This window comes from Oenanthe melanoleuca, chromosome 13 (assembly GCF_029582105.1).
Source record: "Oenanthe melanoleuca isolate GR-GAL-2019-014 chromosome 13, OMel1.0, whole genome shotgun sequence".
Classification (NCBI taxonomy): Eukaryota; Metazoa; Chordata; class Aves; order Passeriformes; family Muscicapidae; genus Oenanthe; species Oenanthe melanoleuca.
This window is the reverse complement of record NC_079347.1, coordinates 6484480-6509763: the sequence shown is the minus strand read 5'-3', so window position 1 is coordinate 6509763 and position 25284 is coordinate 6484480. Positions and strand designations below refer to the sequence as shown.

The following is a 25284-nucleotide window of genomic DNA, read 5'->3' as shown; positions in this document are numbered from 1 at the left end:
GAGGGAAACCCAGTCAAGAGGGAGGAATCTCCCCATGACCACTGAAGTAAAACCAAAAGAGATGTTGATGGCAGGGGAAAGCATCCTCCAGAGCCACGTTGGGAATGGGGCATCCCTGGGACAATGGAGCAGCTGCCAATGGAGCTGAGATTTCTCCCTCTCAAACAGCTCCTTGAATTGCTCTTGGCATTGACTTTTTCCTGTTCAGCTAATTAAAAATCTGTCTTTGAGTCATAAGCCCCCATTAGTAATAATTTGCTTTGCACTTCTCCAGTGATTTATGGCTGAGATATCAAAGTGCTTTAGAAACATTAATTAATCCTTCTAATCCCCGAGGGACTGATCCACTCCCTGCAATGCACCATTGGTGGTGTAAGGGTAGGAAATCCCCAGGGTTTACTCCCAGCTGCAGGCAGGGAGAGGGGAAGGGAGCAGCGTCTGACCCAGCAGCTCATTTCAGCTGCTGTCTGCAATCAGAGATGTGCAGTCAAAACAGCAGCACTGAATGTGCAGCCACGAGCCAGCCCAAGGCACAGGCAGGCTCTGCTCTCCAGGAGCAATCCCTGCTCCCATTCCTGCCTGCCTGGGGAGGGAAGGGGAGCTGCAGCACCCCAGCTCTGCTCTGTGCATCACACCAGGAAAGGGTGTGTGGATCAGGGCCATCCTCACCCAGAGGGGGCTTCACCAGACAGCTCCACCCTGCCAGTGGCAGCAGCAGGGTCATTAATCAAAGCCACAGTGCTGCTAATTGTATTTCCCGTGCTGGCCCGCCCATTTCTCCAATCTTGGTCCTTTTTACAACGTTGCTTTATCACAGTTTGGAGTGCAGACCCAGGGCTGACCCCCCCACCTGGAACAGGGTCCAGGTCTTTGCTGGAGATAAGAATTTATTCATCCATTGGCTTGGGAGAGGCTTTCATCCTTGCGCCCACCAATGAGCCAGTTGCCACCTGGTGTTGTCCCCGTACTTTGAATGTTGTCACCACAGCACCACAGAACTGCAGGGTGGAGCTGCCTTTGTGGTATGGTGCCAGGAATGGGGAAAGGTATAAAAGTCCCAGCAGACTGCCAGAGACAGGATCTCTGAGACACAGGAGTGTTCCAGTTTCTCTCTGCTGTGCTCAGTAAAGCATCACCTTGACCATGAAGGTAGCTGGTGTTTTCCTGCTCTTCTCCCTGGCGCTCTGCTTCTACCAAGGTGAGTCCAACATTTTGCTTAGGAGCTGTTTCCTCGCCTTGCTAAAGCTCCCAGGTCTGCTCATGGGAAGGTGAGTGTGGGAAGAGACCAGCTGGTGCTGGGACCTTGCTGTGGCCCTGGGCAGGGAGTGCTGCAATGGCCAATGTGCCTGCCTGTTTGTGAGCAAACCTAAACCAAAGGCTTTGAAAGGGTGCACTAGCTCCCAAAAATGAGCACACCTGCTGGGCTGACACTCTTTCTTCAGGGGTAGGATTTGTCCTGTAACTGGTGATTTCTAGGACAGTGTGATCCTTTCAGAGTGAATAGGTGCTATTCTGGTTTTTAAAAAGCAAATCCAAGAAGACAGGAAATGAATCTATGCAAGGGAAAATGCAGCTCTCACTACCAAAGCCAATGTTTAAGCCAACTGTGTTTTCAAAATCCCATATGGTGCAGAGGGATGAGAGCATGAGCTGTTGCTGCTCCTCAGGTCCTGCTTTAGTGGCTCATTCCAAACAGGAGGGTGCTTCTGAAGCAGGTCCTCTGTCATCCTGTTTACTGCACAGAGGCTGTCTGAGCACAAAATCTGGGCTCATTTCAGACGAACTGAGCATGTAGTGAGCTGCAGCTCCTGGGTTTGGACCAGTGCTAGCCCAAAGTAAAATCCTTGCTATATTAAACAGTGTGGCTACCAGTTCCTCAGCACCAAAATGTTTCACTGCTACTGGGCCATGCTGGTTGTTAATACAGATGTAGTATAAATCCTCCATGTAGATGACTTCTGGGTTTATTAAAAAAAAACAGAATCTCCATCTCAGTTCTGCCCTTTGGAGAAAAAAAAAAATCAGGTTGTTTTTCAAAACACACCCATTGCATGTTCCACCCATGTGATCCCAGCTGCCAGCTCAGGCCAGCGCCTCCATGGGGAAACTCACTGAAGTCATGGCTTGATCCCACCAGCTTTCATGTGAGACCTCAGGGTCTCCTTCTAGTAGAGACTTTCAACAACTTGTCTTTTGCTTTGCTTGCTTGTGGTAAAAACTGAGTAACAGTAGAAAAATCGCCCTGGATTTCCTTCAGCACCTGCCCAGTGTCAGCAGGAGTTTCTCAGTTACTCATGGACATGTGGTAAGACAGGACAAAAGCCACCTTTGATCCCTGACAGCTGGCAGGTGACATCTCTGGAAGTGCATTTTGCCTTGGCAGGGCCTTGCACCATTACAGTGTTTCTGCCAGAGGAAAGAGGGTGACACAGCAGGGAGGGATCCAGCTGAGAAATGTGGGAGATCCAAGGGAAGAAATTATTTTCTAGGACAAAGGAGTTTGAGTCCTCAGCCTAAACTGACTTTATTCTGTCCCACTTGAATGAAACCAGCCTGAGTGATGGGTGCTAAGGTGTCTTCTCTCTCTCTCTCTCTTTTTCCTTTCTCTAGGAAATGCTGAGATGGATGCAGCTGCTTTCAGAGGAATAGAGGTGAGGTCTCCTGTTTTATGTAGCACAAGTGAGACAGCACTACATACACTGAGGAGCCACCATTGCTAAACACAGTGAAGCAGAGTGGGATGCCAGTGCCTGGGAACCCCCTTCCACCTGCTGTGCCACAGCAAAATCCCAGTGGTGATGCTGCATTTCCCCCAAACACTGAAGGAAAAGTTCCTAAAAAGCTAAATATTGCTGCCAAGAAAGGCAGAAATCCCCTTAGTCTTTGGCTTCCAAGTGTCAGGACAGATATTAGTGTGGCATAAAAATAAAAAGTGGGAAGAATGTGCTCAGGCAATGCCCATGGAGCTCTATTTACTCTACACTGTTACTCCTAAGGGTGTGCAGCAGCTGGCTAAGGGACGTGGTGGCAGATGGTCCCAGTGTTTCTGAGAGCTCAGAGCAGAGCTCTGAGGACAGGTTATGAAGGTAGACAAAATGCACACCTCTCTGGGAAAGCAAAGAAAGGTAAATTAAGAACAGGCTTAACATTTTCAAAATAAACTTTCTGTGTCTCCAGCCATCTTGTGACAATTTCAACCTGAGAAGAGGGTGTACAAGGGAGTTTGAGCCCATCTGTGGCACGGATGACATCCTGTACAGCAACGAGTGCCTGTTGTGCCTCCACAACCTGTGAGTATCTGGAGCTGCTGCAAGTCTGAACACCACACAGATGAGGGCTACCACACATATCTGGGATTTCCTAGAAAGAAAGCAGTTTGCCTGCAGCTGGGTGGAGCTCGGGCAGCGAGCCCAGCACATCTGGCACGGATCTGGCCTCCCGCACAGCTGCTGCTCCCGCTGCTCTGAGCATGTGGGCTCCAGCTGAGGAATGGGCTCGTGGTGTGTGGCTCACAGCACACACACTGCCCACAAACAAAAATCTCCCCACACCTGCAGCTGCCAAGCAGCAGTGAGCACTGGCAGGCATCCAGGATCTCAGACAAATGGCCAAGTGCTCCAAGTCTGCCCAGACCTAGCACACGGGCTGAAGAATATTTTTCCAGATGACCTCAGATGTGTGGTGGCTGAGGAAAAAACTGTGTTTTTCCACCCCAGAAATTTATAGCTGAGCTCTGCTTTCTGTCTTCTCTGCATATGAAAGGATACAATTTGCTCCGGGTATTTTTAAGAATGAGTTTTATATTTAATCTGTGCTGGTGCCAGATTGCACTGTTCTAGCAGAAGGCCAGGTCCAAATGCTAAGGGTGTCTCTGGCAAGACTTGATACATTTCATCTGGCTTGGGCCCTTGGTAATTTAAAATATATTTATACATTGGGAGCACTCTGTGTCAGACAAGTGAAGGAATTACTTCCAACTCAATGCTATTAAGAGGTTCAAAAATCTCTTTTGGGAAGATTGAGTCTTATCTGGAGCCAGATGCCCCAGTCTGCAGGGCTAAGGGAGCTTCACCCTTGACTTCACCTGGTGTAGGCAGGGATTTTTGGTGATCAGGCTCACAGGCCCATCTGCCATCAGCAGACACATTTGTAGCAGAAGCTCAAAAGTCCAGCTTTTCTGTCTCTGGATGCGTGGGCTTGTGGAGCCAAATTGTGCTTTCAGGAGCATCGCCTCCCTGCTAACTCTGCAGGAGCAAGGAACAGAATCCAGATCACCAGGAAAAAAAAGAGCCTGGATAAATATTGTCAGTTGGGTCATCCCCTCTTTGCTTCATTAACCCAGGCTGCTGCCACATGTTCTGTTCCTGGCCTGCTCAAACGCTGGTTCACCCTTCAAGGCTGAGTATGATGCAGTCAGGCAGAGAGAGGCTGAGTGGGATCTCCTCAGCAAAGCAGCACAGTTAATGACCCAGCACGGCCTGGCAGGGTGGTAATGACCCTGCTGGAAGCCAGCAGCCCAGCACCAGCTGTCCCTGTATTGTGCAACAGATGGGGGTGGGAGGTTCATCAGACACAACATCATTAGGGCTTTGGCCACGGACCAAGAGCGGGGTAAAGTGAGCGAGGAAGGCTCCACAGTCAGCTGTGCACAGTGGGTCCAGGATGCTCCGTGTCCCCAGAGCAGCTTCAGAGGGGATGGGAGAGTCCAGTGCTCACAAGAAGGGAAATCGGGATACAAGAAAGAGAAAGGCTGAGCTGGTGGTGGATTCAGAGCCAGCCAGGAGTCAGAGGAGGGATGGGATGGATGAGAAGCTGCTGCTGCATCCGCCTTGTGTCAATGCTGTATTCCCAGAGCTCCTAAACTCCAGTGTGTGCAAGCTCTGAGCAGCTGCAACTGGAAATCTGCTGCTCCTGTGGGTCACAGGGAGCCTTGCAGCTCCCCTGTTCTGTTTTGTTCCCAAGTGCTGGAATTCTGAGGTTAGGAACAGCCATTTGGTCTCCTGGCCAGGGCCATCTGGGCCGGGCACCAGGACTCTGGAGCTGCCTGGTGCCAGATATCTTGGGGGAGAGATAAACAGAGTGTCCCCATCTCTAAAGCCTTGGTCCCTGGGGAAAAGCCAGCCAGGAGGCAGGATGAAGTGTCATTTGCAGTTCTGTGCGTGCAACTGGCCTGGCAAGAGCTGGAAGCCTGCAAGGAGTCAGGGAATAACTGAGCATCTGGCAGGTCCCTGCGGCAGCAGTGCCTCACTTGTCGCCTTTGGTCACGTCACTGTGACCAGCATGCAAAATGCTTTTTGCAAAACGCAAATCGTTTTACCAGCATTTCTCTGACACACCTGAGAAATGGATCTGTCTTTTCCAAAGAGGAGAACATCGTGATTCTGTGTGAAAATGGAACAATTCAGAGGAATCAGGTCCACTATTGGACAAAAATAAGAAAATAGTTTTTTAAAGATACCTTTTTAATATTTTCCTCACTTTTGCTGCAGAAGCAATCAAGAGGGGAAGCTGGGAGCAGGCCAAACCCAAGTGAGACACACTGACGGTCTTTCTTTTCTAAAATCTACACAACAAATTCATAACCTTTATTGTCTGCAGCCAGACAGGCATTAGAGGTGTCTCAGTGCTGTCCTGCAGCACAGACGTGAATTATCCTGCCAGGAGGTGTCAGAAAGCACTCTTGAGCTTATTGGAATTAATTAACACATGTCCATGGTAACCCTGAACTCCCTGTCAAGAGTATGTGGCCTTGCTTGCTGTGAATAACACTTAGATGATGATTTAAGCAGTATTTTCCTTTATTTCTGCCTCTGTCCTCTGAGCCAGGCTCTGCTGTGTCTCAGGGACCTGAAGGCAGCTCCCCAACATTTTTAACCTCTCTTCCAGGCAAAGAAGCAGCCACGTGCGCATCAAGAACAGGGGAATGTGCCGAACTCCCCGTGCCTACTCCACTGGGAACTGAGGCGACTGTTCCAGAGATGAGAGCACAGAGCTGCCCCCTGACCCGCTCAAACCCCCAATAAAATGGAAGCATCGCCATGTCTGGTGCTGGGATTTCTTACACACACAGCAATCCCCTTTCCCCAACACTTACAGCACCTTCCTGAAAAATATGGTTTGTTCTGGTGGTGCTCATAAGGAGCTGTGAGCAAATTAGTGACACAGCCCCAGACAGAGATGTTATGACCTGGCATTAACAAGGAGGCTCTTGTTTTGCATCAAGAATCTTATTTTCCTTTCCTAGACTTCCTGTGTTTGAGCAATAGATTTTTAGCATTCTCATGACTTGCAATTGCCTTTGCTAAATACAGGGCATTAAAGCCCCTGATCTAGAGTGTTTGCCAGGAGAAAGAACCCAACAAATCATCTCCATGCTGACCATTCTCCAGCCTTGTGCATATACCAGTGCCCCATGACATGGTCCCTGTGCAGCAGGTGTCACCAGCCTCAAGGTTCTCCTGGAGGTCACAGCTACCCAGTGCCTCAGAAAACCAAAAATATTCCATTTTTCCAGAAAAAAATTCTTTTTTTTTTTTTTTTTTTTTCCCTCTACTGGCCTTGGTGAGCTTTGCCTGAGGTCTGTGGGCTGGCAGGATGGGAGATGCCTTTCCAAGAAGGACTTGAAGGTGCTGGTGGATGAGAGGTTGGACACGAGCCAGCAGTATGCAGTCACAGCCCAGACAGAAACCAGCCTCATCCTAGGCTGCATCCAAAGCAGTGTGGGCAGCAGGGCAAGGGAGGGGACTCAGCCCCTCTGCTCTGTTGAGACCCTCCTGCAGTGCTGCACCCAGCTCTGGGGTCCCCAATATAGGAAAAACTCGGGCCTGTTGAGCAAGTCCAGAGGAGACCACGCAGACACTCCAAGGGCTGGCTCACCTCTGCTACAGAGACAGGCTGAGAGAGCTGGGAATGCTCAGCCTGGAGAACAGAAAGCTCCTGGGAGACCTTAGAGCCCCTTCCAGTGCCTGAAGGGGCAACAAGTGAGACTTTTTACATGGGCTTGGAATAACGAGACAAGGGGGGATGGCTTCAAACTGACAGAGGGCAGGGTTAGGTTAAATATTAGGAAGGAGTTTTTTAACATGAAGATGGTCAGAAACTGGAATAGGTTTCCCAGAGAAGTTGTGGATATTCCATCCACAAAGATTCGCGATCAGGCTGGAGGAGGGAGCTCTGAGCAGGTGGTCTCGTTGAAGATGTCCCTGCCCCAGGGAGGGTTGGACCAATGTCATGTAAAGGTCGCTGTCATCCCATCCCGCGGTTCCGCGGATCCGCGGGCAGGACGCGGAGCTCGGGCGGAGCTTTCGGCACTGGAGGCCGCTGTTGCTCCGCCGCAGCCGGGGCCGCTGCCGGAGCCGAGCCCGCAGCTGGATCTGCAGCTGGATCCCGCAGCCGGATCCCGCAGCTGGGTCCTGCAGCTGGATCCCGCAGCTGGATCTGCAGCTGGATCCCGCAGCTGGATCCCGCAGCTGGATATGCAGCTGGATATGCAGCTGGATCCCGCAGCCGGATCCCGCAGCTGGATCCCGCAGCTGGATATGCAGCTGGATCCCGCAGCTGGATATGCAGCTGGATCCCGCAGCCGGATCCCGCAGCTGGATCCCGCAGCTGGCGGGCGATGCGCGGCGCTCCAGGCAGGGAGCGGAGCTGGTCCTGCCGGCCCTGCCCGGAGGCGGGAGCCGCTCAGGTGCGGTAGCCGAGGCTCTCGGTCTGCCCCTCACGCCCCGGGAGCCTCGGGCCGGTTTGCGGGGATGCTCCGCCCAAGGGGAGCATCACAAGAGCCACACAAGGCCCTGCGCTGGAGGGATGTGTCTGTGCCCGCCTGGCGCTGGGGCTGGTACTGCTGCTCCCTGGAGAGCTGGGCACTCCCCTGCTTGTGCCAAAGGGCAGCTCTAAACAGCCTGGGACAGAGCGTTGGGACTGGGGATCAAACCTTTGTGGGGCTCCCTAGGATTCACAGCCCTTCAGTAAATGACTGTTTGTATTTTGGGCAAACCCAATGCTTTGTTCTTAGGAAATCCTGGACTTCACTGTGGGTAGAAAGATGAGTTTTCTTTATGAAGTGGCTGAAACAAATACAAAAAAAAAATATAAAAAAATCATTATCCAGCTGAGAGAGTTCCAGTGCTCATTTTAAATTTCAAATGTGGCCAGATGCAGCTGGAGGGGGGAAGCACAGGCTCCTCAGATCTGCCAAAGAGAGTCTGCAGTCGAGGGAAAGATGAAAAACTACTCACTTTGCCCATATGTAAAATTAATGCACTAAAGGTGGTAGTCCCAGATAGACTTGGGACTGTGAATTGCCTTGACATCTTTGCACACAGGGGATCCTGGAAGGATGCTTCCCACAGCTGGGATATTGCTGATTCTGCTGCATCATAAGAAATGGAGCATAGCTTTTATCCAGGGAGATCTCTGCAAGTGAGGCTGGCAGGAGGGGAGACTGATCCTCCCTACACTTCTTTCACTGCTCTTGGATTTTGTGGCACAGCTAAACCCACCTTAGCCCCAAACTCATCCCAGTAGGTTCCTTCTACCCAGCAGAACACTGAAAAGTGCACTGAGGCCAGTTTATGTCAAGCAAAACATCTTTCCTGCCTGTGCCATTTCTGGGAAACATCACCCAGTGTTAGCCAAGAGCATTTCTTTGATGAAGTGAGGTGCTGACCGAGCCTGCAAAGCAGCAGGTCCCGTCAGCCGCACGGCTGAGCGCAGCCTGCGTCTCCCCAGGCACTGTTCTGATGAGAACTGGCATTCCTGCTAAATGTCAGCCACATCAGTTTCACAGCAAGGTCCATATCAGCCTGGAGATTATGGGAAGCAGCAGGTCAGGGGCCACTCTGCAGATCTGCACAGCAGGGGCACATCAGGCAGAGCCAGTGGCGAGTTTCCAGGGGGGAATGGTTCCTGCTCATATTTCAGTTTTGGCTTGAACAAGGGCAAATCTGAGGTGCAGGTGCAAAGTTTAGACTCATCCTCAAAAGCTGGTCTTCTGTTCCCATAGGAGTTTTTCCCTGAAGCTGAGGAAGGGAACAAGCTGCTCCTCTGCCATCTGATACCCAGCAGAGCCTGGAGCTGTCCTGCCAGTCTGACTTTTCTGAGACACCAGCTTGCTTCCCTGTGTCTCCATGATGCTGTTTCCAGTGCTGGCAGGGACAGAGCAAAAGGGAGAGTGACAGGAGCAATGGCTTCAGTTCTTGGTTTCTTTGTTTAAATAGCTGCAGCTCTTCAGGCTCCTTCCCAGGGCAGTGCTTCTGGCCATGTGTTTGAAGCCCTGAACACGTTTTGAATGATTCAGGAGGGAAAAATAGGGCTTGCCAAATCAGAGGAAGGGCTCAGCCATCCACCTCTCTCCTTCTTTCCTTCTGGCTGCTCCCAGAGGGCTCAGCCAGGGCAAAAAGGGAAAGGCCAAGAGCACATGGTGGGTGAGGAGAATCCCAAAGGATGGTACAAAGGGCTTGGTATTTACTGCCCTGAGGAAGCTCAGGCAGAGAGCAACACAATTCCTGCCCCAGTGCCACACTGCTCACAATAACAAGTAATTTAATGACAAAGGGGGAAAATTCCAAAAATAACCTCAGTGGCTGAGACAGCCAGGGCTCTGCAGAAAGCAGGACACCCACAGCACCCAGCCCCAGCCAGCTCCCAGCCTCCTGCCCTGGGAGCACCAGCACATCAAGAAGCAGGTGGTTTGAAAGCTGGCAATGCTTTCCTTCATCTCCCTCCTCCTGCCCTCCAGGGGCATCTCTCCTGCAATCCTCCACCAGGATTTGCTCTTTGGGTGGAAGCTTTTGAAAGCAGGGTTGCATCTCTGTTGCCTCCAAAGCAGCCCCGAGTCCTGCCAAGCCTCAGGAATGTCACAAGAGTGACAGAAACCAGACAGGCAAGGACAGAAGGCCCAGGGGAGCATTTTCAGATCAGGGAAACATGTTTCTTTAAATTGAGACTTTTCTGCCAGTAAAAATTCTTGTAAAATTCAGCTGGGGAAGCCCTTCCCCCTCCACCTTCTGGAACACTTTCCTGAAGCTCCCACCTGGGAGGCAATATCTATTTCCACTGCCAGTGGCATTTGACTTCATGATGTCATGGTAGCATACTGTGAATTCAGGTTTAGAACTGGACTGAGGGACTTCAGTGAAATGCAAGACCCAAGCTGAGAAGAAGCCCTGAATTTTTGGTAGTTGCAAAACATTCTTGTGTCCAGGTCTGCTTGGAAGGGGCAGCTTTGGTACCACCTTTGCTCACTGCAGCCTTCCCCAACATTACCCTGATATGAAAGCTTCTATTTTAGCCACGTTTTCAGCATCAGATTTGTTTTTCCAGTCTGGAAATAAGCAGAGCCTTCCTCAGATTTGCTGCAGTTGCCGGAGGGCACTTTCCATGAGGCATGTTCTGTTCTAGGAGACTTGTTTTGGGGGAGCTGAATTAAACTCGTTTTGGTGGGCTGGCAAGGAGAGCTCCCCTTTGCAGACACCCCATGGGAACCCATCTGCTGCTGGAAAGGCTCCTGTGTGCTATGATGCTTCCACGTGCCACCTCCCAGATCTGGCCTTTGGCAAAGGATGCAGACAGAGGTGTCCCAGTGCAGGGCAGAGATCCAGAGCCTGCTCTCCTTGATGGGTACAGAGCCACTTCAGCTGCTGCTGTTGTTACAGCCTCAACAAGAGATGTCAGGAGTGCCAGCAAATGCAAACAGTTTTGTCATGGTGGAGAGGCAGCTGCCAGCCCAGCCCAGCAGCACTGCTGTGGCAGAGGGTCACGCTGCCAAGCTCGAGGCCACCGAAGGAAATACCCATTGGTTCCACCCGAGTGGGAAATGACAGTGTTAATGCTCTGCAAAGGAGAAGTCTGCCTGAAATGGAAGGATGCTTTTAAACTGCAAATTTCCTCTCATCCAAACCACAGCTCAGGCTACGTAGGGAAAAGCTATCCTTGGCAAATGTATGGGAATGAGCTGGAAGTGGCTCTGCACCGATACAGAGAGGCTGTCCCCAGGGCTTAGTGGGGCTGGAGCGGGATCATTGCTAAATAAGAGAGTGGACACTTCTCAGAGGCGGGCTGAAACCACCCCGATAACCACAGACATGGCACAAATAGCCACCACTGCTGCTGCACATTTGAAGTAAGATCTCAGCTTTTGCTTTCTAATGTCTCTGAGCTGTTCCAGAGAAGTCAGATGACAGCAATAGTTTGTATTTCTCTCTATCAAAGGACAGTAAGCTTCCAGGAGTCGGGAGCATCCAAAGTGTTCTGCAGACAGCGCTGACAGCGAAGCAGCCCTGCCAGTGTTTCAACACTACTTTTCTGGCCTTTATCTTTCATCAGGCACACTCCACACTTTACAGCAAGGACAGGAGGGGCTGGAAGTGCCAGCTCTGCATGGTGCTGGCACGTGAAGCTGGATTCCTTAGCTCTGCACTGTTGGAGACCTCCCGGCGCTGCAGTCGGCTTTAGCACTGCAGGTGGCTCAGAAGTTCTGCTTCCTTCCAGCTAAGCAGCACAGCTCCTGGAAAGCTCCCAGGCAAAGGTCCTGCCCTTCACCTACGCCAGAACAATAACCTGTTGTTGTAGCACGGCTCAGCAGGGCTGGATTGCAGACTTTTTTCCAATAACTTCAGCACTTTTCTAGCTGCAAAAGGATGCCACAAATAGAAAATTGCGTGTGAGGTTTAACCCAAACAGGTTGCTGGTCTCTGAGAGAAGGTTGGATCCTTCCTGGCACACCTTGGCATGGATTTAGGTGGCAATCCACCCCCACACCTGCGTGGTGGGGTGCTGGGAAGCTCTCCTTTGCTGGCAGATGGTACAATGTGGCTGGAAGCCACAAAGGCATTAGGTCAGTGTAAGTGTCCAGCTTGCAGGTGGCATCACGCTCATGGACTGAGATCTGATGCATTAATCAGTGACCCCCTATCAGCCCTCTTTTCTGAGTCATTATCCATAAGCAGAAGGGAAGCAGCAGCCTTTCTACCGACCCTATCACATGCCCTGGGGCACTGTTCCCCCACTAATGCCCTCACAGGTGCAGATGGTGTTTAACTCCAGAGGCAGGATTCCAGGACCTGAAAGCAAACGCCAGAATGCCTCAAGTTGGGCACAGCAGGGGCTGAAACACAGTGGTGAAAGAGCCAAGGCAGGGCTGAAGCATTAGGCAAGGCATGGCTGGGGCAGAGAAAGAGCCCTCACACTGATGGCCATGTGCTGGGAATGTCCAAAGGCAGGGAATGAGTTATTGCACATGGCAGTGAGGTGGCACAGATGCCTGACTCAGTGTGCCAGTACCTGTGGGTTTGGCAGAGCTCTGGATCCGGCCCCAGCAAGGCACCACAGGGAGCTGCACCAGCACTGCTGCAGCTGCTGCTGGGCTGGAAATATCTCTGGCAGCCCCAGGACTTGGGCAGGAGTTCTCTCTCTTTCCTCACCCCACTCCTGGTCACAAGCACACAGGGATTTGGTAACCAAAGGGATTGTTCAGTGCACATTTCCAGGGGGATGGAGCTGTAGGTGGTGACTCTGCTGGCATTCCTGGCTGGTTCAGGACACTGCACCTACATCAACACCAGTGATTGCCAGTGACAACACAGCAAGGAAGGAAAACATCTGCACCAGGAGCTCCTCTCCTCCACCTGACAGCAGAACCCACACAGTGCAGGAGGGGAGTAGAGCTCTTGCCCTGCCAGTGTGGATGGGTTGTTTTAGGGAGCAGCACATACTTTCATCCTGTCTGGGAAGTTCCAGGAACCATGAAGGCTACAGCATCTAAAATCAAACCAAATCAAACCAGCATGGGACAGAAGCCCAGAGCTCTGCCCTCCAGCCCTTCTCTGGCCACTGACACCTCCAGTGCTCTGAGCTCAGCTTGTCCCATTCAACAGGATCTTCTCATTTTGGTGCTCAGAAACAATCCCTGACATGCCTGGGCTTTCCTGAGTTTGCCTGGCAATGTGAGAGACACAAGTAGAGCACATAAACTAAGTTACAGTTCAAGGCCAAAGTCTTTCTGATTGAAACGTTAAGCATAAACTGATTTGGTCATAATGAGTGCACCATTGTTTCTGGTGTTGCTTTTTAGTCCAGAGCCACAAATAACCCCAACCTCCTGGCAAAGGAAAGGGACAATCTGATTACAAATAACTTCCAAAAAATCTATTAAGAATAGTTCTATTCACCTCTATAGGCACTGGGGCAGACAAACATCCTCTGCTTTCAGCACTGACATGCTCCCTATCCCGATCCAACTCCTTTTAAAGAGAAATCCTGCCTTAGAGGCAGATAATTGACTTCAAAGGCAGGTCCAGGCTTTTCCAGCTCCCTTACAGCCAAAGTGAAGGGTTTGGCCTAAATAGGGCATCTGGACAAGGAAACATATATTTAAAGTTGCATAGTTGAACTGCCACTCTCAGAAATAGGGCCCATGAGAGCAAAGTCACCCTCAGTAATCAGCCCCACAGCAGGAACACTTTCCCATGCAAACAAGTTGCTGTTCGTTGGGGCATGGTATGTACAGCCTCCATGAGCCACAGTTCATCACTTTTGGAATCTTGTGCCTATTTTAAGCCCATGATTCTCGCTTGGTTGTGCAAAACACTGCTGGGATGCCCACTGAAACTGAAGCAAAGGAAATGAGTTCCAGATCTGGGTCTTCAAGGGTCGCAGCTGGAAACAGTGTGGCTGCAATTCTGAAAGCCATGAAGGCTTCCTCAGCCAAACCCCTGACCTGTTGGATCCCCTGGGGTTTTTGAGCTTTCTGTGCTTTCTGACACTGAACCCCAGGAGAACACTGCTTTTGACATCAGGCCTTGGAGAAGGCTCCAAATTTGAGTGATGGAGTTAAAATCACGGGTGTGTAGTTAGAATAGAAGTGTGTGATTTCACATGGTGAAGGGTTTTAAATTTGAGGTTTTTACAATGTAGTAATGGGTATGGGACAAGAGGATGATTTTGGATGGTGTCTCAGTGTTTATCTTCTTCTTCAGGATTCCATGTAGTAGTTTCTGGTTGGTCAGTCAGTGTCACACTGAGCATCACCGGGATTTAGTTATTGGGTTAAAAGTATAAATAACATAGGTGTTATTTCTCCATTGGACTGTTTAGCTTTAAGAGACCCTATAGCTAGCTGGATCTATCTTCATATTGCTTGCTTCGAACTGGTGGCTAGAAGTATTGCTGAACTCTCTGTACTTTAGAAAAAATTTAATAAACAACCAAGCCTGAACACGAGAAAATCAGTTTCCTTCGTGTGTTTTTTAATCCTGGCTCTAAGTGAAGACAGAAGAGACTCCAGACAAGCCACTAATTAAGTGCAAAACACCACCACCGTTATATATACTGTCATATATACAATGGCTAAAAAGGTCCTTACCGAAGTGGAAACAGAACCTTTGTCACATTGTCCCCAGCAAACCTGCTGTCACACACCTGCAGGGTCACTGCACCACCTCTCTGCTGCTGCTCTTCCAAGAGTTTGAGTTTGGAGAAGCCTTCAAACAAGCCCTTGACTCCAGGTGACCAGCCTGACACGTGTGCTCTCTCAGAAGGGTCAGTGCCACTCCATGACCCCTCTTGCCTTGCACACATTTGGCTGCACCATGAGAAATAAGCCACAAATCAGACAGGGGCACAAAGAGTGGCCACACAAGCTGTTTTGCTTCAGCAAAGATAAGGCCAGAGACCAAAAAGGAACCTCAGAGGGAAATTAAAAATATCCCTGCAAACTTGTAGCCTGGCAATGTGCCTAATTGGGCATTGCCCACATCGAGAGGAGATATTCCTGTGAAAACCTGGTGCTGAGTAACTCACTCCCAGCCTGTAGATGGGATCCTGCACAAACACCTGCCACTGGAAATCCAGGAGGGGAGATGTAACAGGAAGTGGCAGGAGGTACATAAAATGTAATTTTCTCTTCCTCTGATCGAGCATGTTGAAGAATAGCTTGCCTGTGTTGAGACAGAGTGTGAAAACCACCTTGTCAATAGATAGAAATCATGGGGTTGTTGAGCCAGTCAGGGCAAGAGGTTTTATTTCTAGACCATCAAGGGAGAAATAATTCTTTAGAAAAATCAATGAAATTTAAATGAGTACATAGGAATGGCTGGTTTAGCCCCAAAGGTCCAACCAGCCAAGCAGCACAATATTCCAGCACAATATGTCCTTCATGAAGAGAACAGAGCTGTGCAGCTCCCGAGGGCACCGTGAACATGAGAGATGTGAAATGCCACACAACAGATGCCAACCCCTCAGATCCTCCCAGCTCCCCCACGTCCAGCATCAAAATTAGGCTGTTTGGGTAGTTCTGCTACCAAGCAGGGGCATCTGAGGGCCTGGCAACCCCCTCCACAGTTCAAGGTTGTGGCCAAGGACTCAGGGGCATCACATCCCCATGGGCAGAGCCAGGCAGGAATTATCTTGGCAAGGAGTTGCTCACTGGCAGAGGGGTCACATGCCACATAGAGAGGGGCAAAACTGTCCCCAGACACCCATCTGGATCATGGGCTGGAGGTCTCACCACATTCTGCCACCCCTCCTGACCCTGGGAATCAGAAAAATCTGTCTGTGCCACGGGAAAACTGGTGAAGTGTCTGGTGTGTTTCCACAAGGTACAAGGATCCCAATTAAATACCAAGAGGTGCCTTTCTCTGTTCACAGCTTCCCCAACACTCAGCCACTAGGGCCTGGGGGCTCAGCTCAGGACTTTGTCCTCAGAGCTGGTTCTGGCAGTGTCTGACTCTGCAGCTGAACCCTTCCAAAAATCCATCAACAGCTGTGCCATCTCTCTAACTTCATGGTAATGTCACCAATTAATAAAAATAAAGCTTGAAGGAGCCTAAGGAGCTCAAAGCTGTATCAGGTGTTTTTTCTTTTTTTCTTTTTTTCAAAGGCTTCCAGTAATGGAATTTCTATAGCTTCCCCAAGAAACCATTTCCCAGCATCTGTGTGTTTCTGGTTTGGCTCGTGACATCTTCTCCTAGCCAAGAAAGACACAGAGGGGAAAAAAAAACATTTTCTTCCTCTTTTCAGTAGCTTTTTACACATTTCAAAAGCTTCACACTTATCCTGTTTTTCCTCAATCTTCAGTAAACAATTTTCTTTCTCCCTTCCATCTCCTGCTAGATCAGATTTTCTTTCCTTTTCCCTGTTCCTACTGCTGTCTTCTACTCTTACCTTAATCCAAACCTGAAATCTGATACTTGGGGTAAGTTCCATCAAGCCTTTTCCACCAGCCTTTTTGCAGGAGACTTTGACCCACAAAGACCATGCATTATTCAGAGCAGCTCTTTGGCATTTCTGCTTCACTGACACACAACACAACACTGATCATTTCACCTTTATAGCTCCTGGCAAAGCCTGTCAAACCCCAGCCTGGCTCATAACTACTCCTTTAACATCCTGAAAGCCAAGGGAGCCCCTCTAAGCCTCATGCTGAGACTTGGTGACTTCTTGCTCTTCCAGCCCTAACATGCACGCTTCAGCTTCCCAGGCTGACAATACCCCTGCAAGGGAAATGTGAGACTTGGTTGCCCTCCTGCTCTTTAATTGCTGTCCTTGCCCCAGGCAGATCCATGGAGTCACCAGCCGTGATGAAATCCTGCATTTCTCATGTCTGTAAATATTTTCTAAAATTTTATTTCCTCCTTAAGACATCAAAAACTAGGTCAAAAAGAACAACTGGGATATTTAAGAATCAGGTTTGCCTTTGGCTTTTATGATCAAGGATGCTTTTAATATTGAATGTTCAGCTGTCAACATCGGGACCGACTTAATAATAAATGTCTGACATTTCAGTCATTATTTGGAGTTTTTAATCCTCCCCTCCCCTCCAGTGTGCCTGTGTGTTTACTGAAACATTCACGTTGGTGTTTGCAGTGGGAGCCTGGGAGCTGAAATAGGAATGAAGATCCTCGTAAATACTCATCAGCCTCTCCCAGTCAACAAACCCCTCTGGAAGGTCAGCTGGCAGCATGAGCAGGGGAGGAGAGGAAGCCTGGGGAGGGCAGTGCTATGGGAACCTGCTAATAAACCCAGCACAGCAGTCCTGGCTTGCCAGAGCCTGGGCTGATCAGAGTTCCTGTGGAGCTCCACAGGAGGGAGAGCGGCCGCTGGGCTGCAGGAGTGTGTTGGGTTGGTGTGGCCAGAAATGTGAATTCTGTCACCATCTGCTGCAGTGGGTGGGGCAGTGCCCCTGATCTCCTGGCACACATTATCTGCTCATGGGCCATCTTTAAACCAGCTGGGCAATCATCTTTATCTTCCCACAGCCCATCCTCCCTCCAGGAGATATCTCCTGTTCATGGCCAGTGAGTCCCAGGGCATGACTGATAAAATTACATCATCCCACTGGGAGATGCTTCACCCAGGGGAGGAGCCATGCCTTTCCTACCCAGATAAAAACTGAGATTTGGACAGCAAGTTTCCTTCTTTCCACTGGATTCCAGAGGAAAACCAGACCTTTTCCACATTATTTCTAGACTTTCAGAAGAAAACTGCAGCTTCTTCAGGAGCACTGCTGCAGCTGAACCACATCTGCCACTGCAGGAGGATGCAGCCACCATTGAATGGGACTGTGCCAACACCCTGACTGACTGATGGGGTGTCAGCTTGGATTCTGACTCTGGCAGGGTTTGGGATTGTTCTTTGTAATACTGCATTTCTGTTTTAATTTTCCTAGTGAAGAACTGTTATTCCTAATTCCCATATCTTTGCCTGAGAGCCCCTTAATTTCAAAATTATAATAATAATTTGGAAGAAGGGGCTTTACATTCTCCATTTCAAAGAGAAACTTCTGCCTTTATGGGCAGACACCTGTCCTTCAAACCAGGACAAGGAGCCTCTGGCTTCTTTGGCTTTGTGGGTTCCCATACCACTTCTTTGTGGCTTCTTTCTTCTTCCTCCGCAGAAAAGCTCCATCTCAACAAGAGCTGTCTGACTTTTAGCCACACAGGGATGTGTGGCTGCTGCAGCATCACTAGAAAGGAGCAACAGGAGGGGACATCTGGAGCCCCAGCATCCCTGCAAGTCACCTGTGGGAGTCACAGGAGTCACTAGGCCTCTGGTTTTCCTAAAACACATGAAAAATGTTTAAGTTCTTTAAACTTTTCTTAGTTCTAAAGGTCTGGTTTAGTGTGTTCCACGTTTGGGGGACTTTTTTTTATCTTTATGTCATATATGGCAGCCTAATTACAGTCCTTTCATTGCCTCAAACTATTTGAAAGAAGTTGCCACACATAATTATGTGCACATAAATGACACTAATACCATGTCTAATGCCACTCTGGTACCTGAAGGGGTTAACACCACAGCGTGCACCCAAGCTAAAATTCACATTTCCAGCAGCTTATCAGATAAGTTGTCCACCCTCTCCATCCCATGACACATGTTGTGCTCCGGGTATTTTTTGTTACATTTAGCAAAGCCAGAATGAGTTTTTCTGCAGGTAATTGCCATCCCTCCCAAGGCACTGCAGGCTGGGTTCAGTTTTTCTGTAGATTTGGCTGATAAGGATTTGAAAACCCCACATAATTCTGAGCATCCTTCAGAAGCTGCAGCACCACATCACACACACCAGGCAGGTGTGGATGCTCAGGGGGAGGAGGCACAGCCTGTTTTTGGAAAGGATGGCTGCATGCCCAGCTCCACCCATTCACCTCTGTGACCAAGACCCTTTTCTTTCACGGCCATGAGCAGTGCCCTGTCATCTTCTCACTCTGCTTCTCCATCTACCCTACAAACCACAGCAAGGACACATCACCTTCTCAGCCAGCAGGCTCTGTGTGCCCTGCTGAATGCTCACAGTTCTGTTATGCAAAAGGTAGCACAAAGATTCCCCTCCACGCAGCAGCAAACAACACAAACATTCCTAAATGAGACCAGCCAAACCCAGAGGCAGATCCCAGTGAAATCTGTAGGGAGATACAAATTATTCCACTGCGTGCCTGACTGCCGGGAGGAGCTTTGCAAATGCTCTAATGAAGTCTGGACTGCACCAAGGCAAGACTGTCAGAAATTAATTCCTGGTGGTCTCCTGTATAGAAACAGTTCTTCATCTTTTCAGCCAAGTTGCTTGGGTTTGTTTCTTTTCTCTTTAGGAATTAAGTGGACAAGTAATTACGTGGGCAGAAATAAAACTAGAAATAAAAATGAGAGTATGAGAGAAAACCCCTCCAGTCAACTGGTGGGACTTGAGGCAAGCAATAGCTGCAAAGAGGCGCCTGCCTCACACAGCCAGGACTCCCAAGTCAGAGGTCGGACAATTAGAGCTCTATCAGCAGCTGATTGACTTAAAAATATGTAAACCAGCTGGCCCTGATACTTCTGTTTTGTTTGTGCTGACAAACACCAGCCATTTCTGTATAGCCTTGGGAAAGCTCTTGTTCTGGAAATCATTAGTTTATGCAATTATGGTTTTCTCTGTTGAATGTCACATGTGCAGGGGTCATTGCTGGAGATAGGAAGGAGGCTTCTGTTTCCAGAAGAGGCAGGAAGATGGTCCACTTTTGGCCAGAATACAAAATATCGTTCTTCACTGGCAGGACACGTGTGCTCCCACGCATCACCTGCCTGACTGCCTGCTTTTGCCCCTCTCCCAATGGCCACATGCCCTCTCACCAGGGCTCACACTGGGATTTCAAGTGAGAAATGTGGTGCTGTTGATAAAAGCTGCCTGCATGGTCTATCTGCACTCCTGGAAGGTGTGAATGGCACCTCAGCTCCAGTGGCCCAAGTGCTAACTCCAGTCACTGGGAATGAGCAGATCCCCTGTGGGACTGGGGCTGTGGCAGCCCAGGCTGGGACTGAGGGTGAATGGACACTTACACCAGCTTTGGATTGAAATTACTGAAAAATCAGGACAAAGGTCCTGCGCTAGAAAAACATCAAAATCAACCAAGTAAAGATGAAAGTGTCGTGACCAACCCTTGGGATTGTGTTTTCTCCAGGGATGGGTGAATGAGCACCTGGCTGGTCTCCAGGCTCAGAGCACTGTGCCAAACCTTCCCTCCATGGGGAACAGGATGAAGCCCAAGCCCAGCAGCCAAGGAAGCACTGAGCATATGCAGATGCTTCAGAAGTTTTTCCTGGTGCAACACTTGAAATGTGCTGGCTGATTCCTTGGTGGCATAACCCACCAGGGCCATACCCCTTTTTTCCTCTCATTTAGAACTGCCAGTGCATCACAAACCAGGTAAATTCTTCCTGAACTGAACAATTCAAACAAGCTGTGCCTAATAGTCCATCTATCTCGTTGCTATTTATTTTGGCATCTTTGCCTGTTTCAAATCCTACTTAAAGCTGTCTAACAACCAAGATTACGCCACTCAAACTGCCATACAAACATCTCTATTACTGTATGTACACTGGAAAAAATGACTTTTTTCTCCCCCCTCCTTTTTGCTAATACAACACTGGCAGCAAATCACACTGAGGCAAGAGGGAGGGGTGAGATGATAATTATGCTGTGCGAGTCCAAAGTGTGACACCAACATTTCCTGCTGGCATTAGACACTGTGGAGACCTGTGTGGGCTTGTTGCACACAGACACACTGAGAAGGATCCACAGGTGTCCAGTTTAATAACAGTCTCTCTGCACTGCCATCCAATTCTCCTCCAAATAATCAGTCAGGCTTGGCTGGTGTCAGGCAAAACACACATCACCTGTAACACCAAACCCTGCTGAGAGCAGCTCTGGAGGCTCCCAGCCTTCCTGTGTGAGGACAGGGTCTGATCTACAAACAAAATGTCCAAAAGGATTTTGATAAAGTGACATTTAAACAATGGTTAGAAATTCATCCAGCCCAGGGCCCTTGGCTCTGCAGCTCTCTCTTGGCTCTTTCCAGTCTCCTGGATGCACACACAAAGCTACCCCAAATCTCAAAAAAGAGCAAAAATTTAGGGCTGGGATTTGTGTCAGTTCAGTTAACATATGTTAGTAAAAGCATCTTCTTTCAAGCATCCCTCTGCCTGCTTCACACACCCCTTCCCAGGAGCTTCCCCAGCTGTGCAGATTTCCACAAGAAAAGCTGCTTTGTCAAACAGATTTTTCTATAGAAATGCTTGAATTTTGATGACTTTTCCTGAAATTTCTGATTTTCTTCTGCAGAAATTTGTTGCCAAAAATTTTTCCCCATTAGTTATCTATTTCAAGGGTTTTTTACCATATATTTTACCAATTCTATAAAATAAAATATTTAGCTTAGATCTAGATTAAAATACCTAACATCTGAAAAAAGACAACCATCCCAGTTTTATTACAGTGGTTTTTCTGAGTCAACCAAAAGTGTTCAGGATTTTCTTTTCAAGGACGTTCCAAGAATTTAGGAAATGGAACATTTCCTGCCATTTTCACAAAAAACACACCTGCACATCCCAGAGCTCATACTAGAAAGTGCTCCAGCTCCACCACAACGCCATTCTCATGCCTGCTCTGTTTCCAAATGTTTCAGGAGGCTCCTCAATGTGCTCTGCACACACGAGGCAGCACTGTGAGCACTCTCACTGTGCACAGCACTTCATGAGCTGCCATTCAGGAAGGTGGAATGATAATGGGATAATCCCAAACCCAGTTCTTGCAGCCCTTGCTTGTGTGCATGGCTCCAGATTCGTGCAGTTCAGCCTTGTTTGCATTTCTAGAGCCTTCAAGCAAACACTAGCTGAGATCAAAGACAGATGGTGCAATTAAACCCCCAAATTCTCCACGACAGGATGCCCTGACAAAGCTCCCAAACCTTCCCCAAAAGGCTGAGTGGGGAAGCTGGAGCCAGCAGGCTTTGTTGCCTCTGTTCTGTGCAAGGAATCAGGTAAAGAACCATTCCTAAAGCTCCAACAGCTTCCTTAAGGCAGATGATCTGAGAATCCCAGAAAATCCAGGCAGAAAAACCTAAATGCCCATCCAGAACCTCGCAGGCTCTCAAAGCAGCAATCAGAGAACAGCACTTCTCTGTGCAGCTTTCCAGCAGCAGGGGCAAAAAGCTGAGAGGAACAGCTCTGGAGCAGGAGAATGGAGATGTTTGAGAGGGAAACAGGGGCTCAGTTGCTGCAGAGATGAACAGGGAGAGGATTCTGCACACCAGCCAGTGAACACAGGGGAAAGTGCTTCTCCTTCCACACCAGCATCTTCCTACAAGGGGGAGCCCAGGGAGGCACTGAAGAGCTGCAGAAAGGCCTGGGGAAGGACCAGGGCAGCATCTGGAGCACACAGAGCAGCTGGAGAGGAGCAGAGGGTGCTGTCAAGGAGCACAGAAGTGTCTCCTCCAAGAACTCACCCTCACCCAGGGCTGGCCAGCCTGGAGGTCCTTGTCAGGGTCATTCCATTTGGCAGCCAAGTTAAATGGTTCTGAATTTTTCCCAAGAGCTCCACAGACATTCTCAAATGTGATTTTCATTACCAGCCATATTCAAGAGCCATTCACCTCCTAGCTTGTTCCACCCATCTGGCCCATATCACAAAACACTCTGCTTTCTCAGGGTTTATGAACCTGGCTAAAGAAAAAAAAAAAATTTAAATAAAAAAAAAAAAAAACAAACAAGCAATGTCTTGGCAGCTTTGTCTTTCCTGACAGCACAAGCCCAGACCCTCGGGAGCCAGCATGTGGCTCACAGCACACCCAGGGCTCTTTTTTCCCTTTAAAAAGCTTCAGCCTTTTTGCGTCTCAACTTGCTCAATTTGCTTTGTGGGTTTGTTCCACCTAAAGTTACCTCAGCAATTCTCTCATCGTGCTCCCATCAGTTTGGTGTGAAATGCAGCAGGAAGTGTTCTTTGCTCCACACTAGCACAGCACAAGTCACCTTCTCAGTGTCACAGCAGGCATAGCACAAGTTCAGGACATTTGAGACTCCTCCACTCTCCCAGAGACAAGAAATAAATGTGACAAAGTGCCCCTGCCTGCCAAATCCAGGCAGAGGCTGCCTGAACTTAATAACCAGAACCTGCACACTCATTTCCCTGGCACAGGCAGGGCTTGGGGTGCAGAGGATCAGCAGGAAGCTCCTCACCTCCTCGAGAAGCCGGGAATCACATCCTCCCTGCACAGCTTCCAGGAAACATGGAAAGCCCTCCCTGCATTTCCAAATAGAGCCCATCTCTTCCAGGCACTGACGCCAGCCTTTAACGAGCTCCACATGACATCCTCAAAAGCCACCATCATCCAAGGGTACTTGGAAATTCCCAGCTGGGAAGGAATATTGGAAATAAGGAATGCTCATCTCCACTGCATTCTGCAGGGCTGTCACCAGCAGAGAACATGCCAGGAGTTTGGTTGTAATTTCTAGGAATGTTTTCTCTTGATTCCCAAAGGAGGAATTCAGCTTTCCTCTAGAAAGAGAAGTAACCCAATAGTCACAGCTCTGCTGCTGCTGAAGGAATTTTGTCCCATGTTATTTCTAGATGTGACTGAATCCCTGCCCAAAAGCTCTGTCATCCCAGATGGACAACATCCTTCTCTCTGCAAATCCCCTTGGATCTTCAGACACACAGACTCCATTTAAAATCACCCCAGGGAGATGTTTAGACTTTTTCTCAATTTATTACTAAGCCCCCAGATGCTCTTTTTACCCTCCTCTACTTCCCCCACCCTTAGCACCCACCAAAAACACTGCAGCAAATGTTGTAGCCACCCTCAAGGGCTCTTTTATTCTGTGCAATGCCCTATATCCCTCTCCCAGGCAGGATCCATAGGGAGACTACACCCCTCATGTCCAGACACACAGAAAAAAATCCCTATTTCGCAGTGGCTGTTCCAGGCTGTGGGAGGGACAGCTTTTTTAGTTTTCCCAGCTGTAAATGTTTGTTTTATTTCCATGAGAGGTTTCAAGGAGGGCATTTCTCAAAAAGCTCTCTCTCCCATAAAAATCCAGTCTGCTCCTTGTTTTTATCACTCTAAGAAGGAAAGAAGACCTGCTACCACAATCACTGTGCTTGCTTTCTTTCAGGTCCACAGAATCAGGGGACATATGCCTGCATCCACCACCAGCACTATGCAAGTCACCTGCTCCAATATGTTATTCCAAAGTATGTTTAGTTTGAATTTTTATTTTGTGGGGGCTTGGAGTAAAGAGGCTTTCAAAATATGCCCCTGAATCCCTGTGGAGGAAGGCTGCACAGCAGGTTTTTCAGCTGTGTTATAGGAACTGTAATCGAAGGTGTAGGAGAACAGAGCCAGAATTAGGATGCTGAAGGCAAGGAACAGCAGATCCCCGTGGCTTTGCTGCCTCAGTCTCTGCAAAACTTCCCAACCCACCTCGTTCTGTGCTGTGGCAAGTGGTGTTTTCCATGACGCTGCTGCAGGAGCGTGGAATTCTTCAGCTCATGTACAGAAGAGACACTGTGTCTGTGAGCAGAGAACTGGGGTGAGAAACACAGGAGATGAAGCTCCAAGGCAAGGGCTGGAGCAGCACAGGGTGTCCCCCAGACCTGGCCCAGGGGACCCCAGGGTTCCTGTGCACAGTGAACAAATAGCCAGGGAATAGGTGTTGAGCAGTGATGGGACCAAGCACCTGCTCTGCACAGCATCTGCACACACTTCATGCTCAGGATCCTTGGCTAATTTAAAAAAAAAAAAAAGAAACAGTTCAAAAATCTCACTTGTCACAAGACAGCTAAAGACTTGACATGCAAATCTCTGTTGCTGCAGGAAGTACTCAGAGGAAAAAACTAAAACACGAACAACCAAAGAGAGAAACAAAACAAAATGTACAAAGAAAAACGATAGCAAAGATTTCATTTCTTTCATTGTTCTTCCTTTTTTTTTCTTTTTTTAAACAAAAACACTTTCTCTTCCTCATGTGTCCTGGGAAACAACTTGCTGATCTCAAAGCCAGGAAATATCCCATCAGCAAGGGTGAGGAGCTCATCAAAGCTGCATTTACACTCTACCTCTGGACTGTCAAACTCCCAAATTAGGCATATCCCCAGCTACACACTGCGACAAACGTATCACCCACACCTCCACTCAGCCCAGAAGCAGACTGCTGCCCTGAGAAAACCGTGCCAGACCCCCTAATAAAAACCAAACAAACAAAAAAAAAGCCAAGAGGAAAATGTAATTATGCAGCTGGGAATCTTGACTGTCTCCCAAAGTAGCATTAATCCACCTCACCTTCCTAAACCCCACCAGGAAATAGCTGCAAGGAAGGGGCGGAGGAGGAAAGAACCACTTCTGAAGCATCAGCTGCAGTCTAATTAGAGCTATTAGCAAGCTCTTAGTGGTGTTTATTAGCCCTTACCCAGCGTTGCTGAATGAAGCAATCCTGACATCAGCCTTCTGGCTTGGACAGCCACGCTCCAGCCCCAGCTCC

At 49.0% G+C, this 25284-nt stretch overlaps 2 protein-coding genes across 2 annotated transcripts in view; one reads left to right on the top strand and one right to left on the bottom strand.

Moving 5' to 3' along the window:
- The window catches only part of LOC130258842 (serine protease inhibitor Kazal-type 5-like), a 74675-nt gene extending 49391 nt beyond the window's left edge, over window positions 1-25284 (bottom strand). The window contains exons 1-2 of the mRNA XM_056502569.1: window positions 25213-25284; window positions 24228-24317 (exon numbers count right to left, since the gene is read on the bottom strand). The gene's annotated coding sequence lies outside the window, so the exon portion shown is untranslated. The remainder of the gene's footprint in view (window positions 1-24227; window positions 24318-25212) is intronic.
- LOC130258843 (pancreatic secretory trypsin inhibitor-like) lies at window positions 999-6039 on the top strand. The gene is made up of 4 exons (XM_056502570.1): window positions 999-1198; window positions 2611-2651; window positions 3178-3290; window positions 5887-6039. Exons 1-4 carry the CDS (start codon window positions 1144-1146, stop codon window positions 5960-5962), a joined length of 285 nt encoding a protein of 94 aa, XP_056358545.1. The 5' UTR covers window positions 999-1143; the 3' UTR covers window positions 5963-6039.

Excerpts from the sequence above, each read along its gene's own strand:
- LOC130258843 (XM_056502570.1), top strand. The coding sequence starts at position 1,144 with ATGAAGGTAGCTGGTGTTTTCCTGCTCTTCTCCCTGGCGCTCTGCTTC. Across the intron at positions 1,199-2,610 it reads GGCGCTCTGCTTCTACCAAG|GAAATGCTGAGATGGATGCA; the intron begins GTGAGTCCAACA and ends TCCTTTCTCTAG. Across the intron at positions 3,291-5,886 it reads CTGTTGTGCCTCCACAACCT|GCAAAGAAGCAGCCACGTGC; the intron begins GTGAGTATCTGG and ends CCTCTCTTCCAG.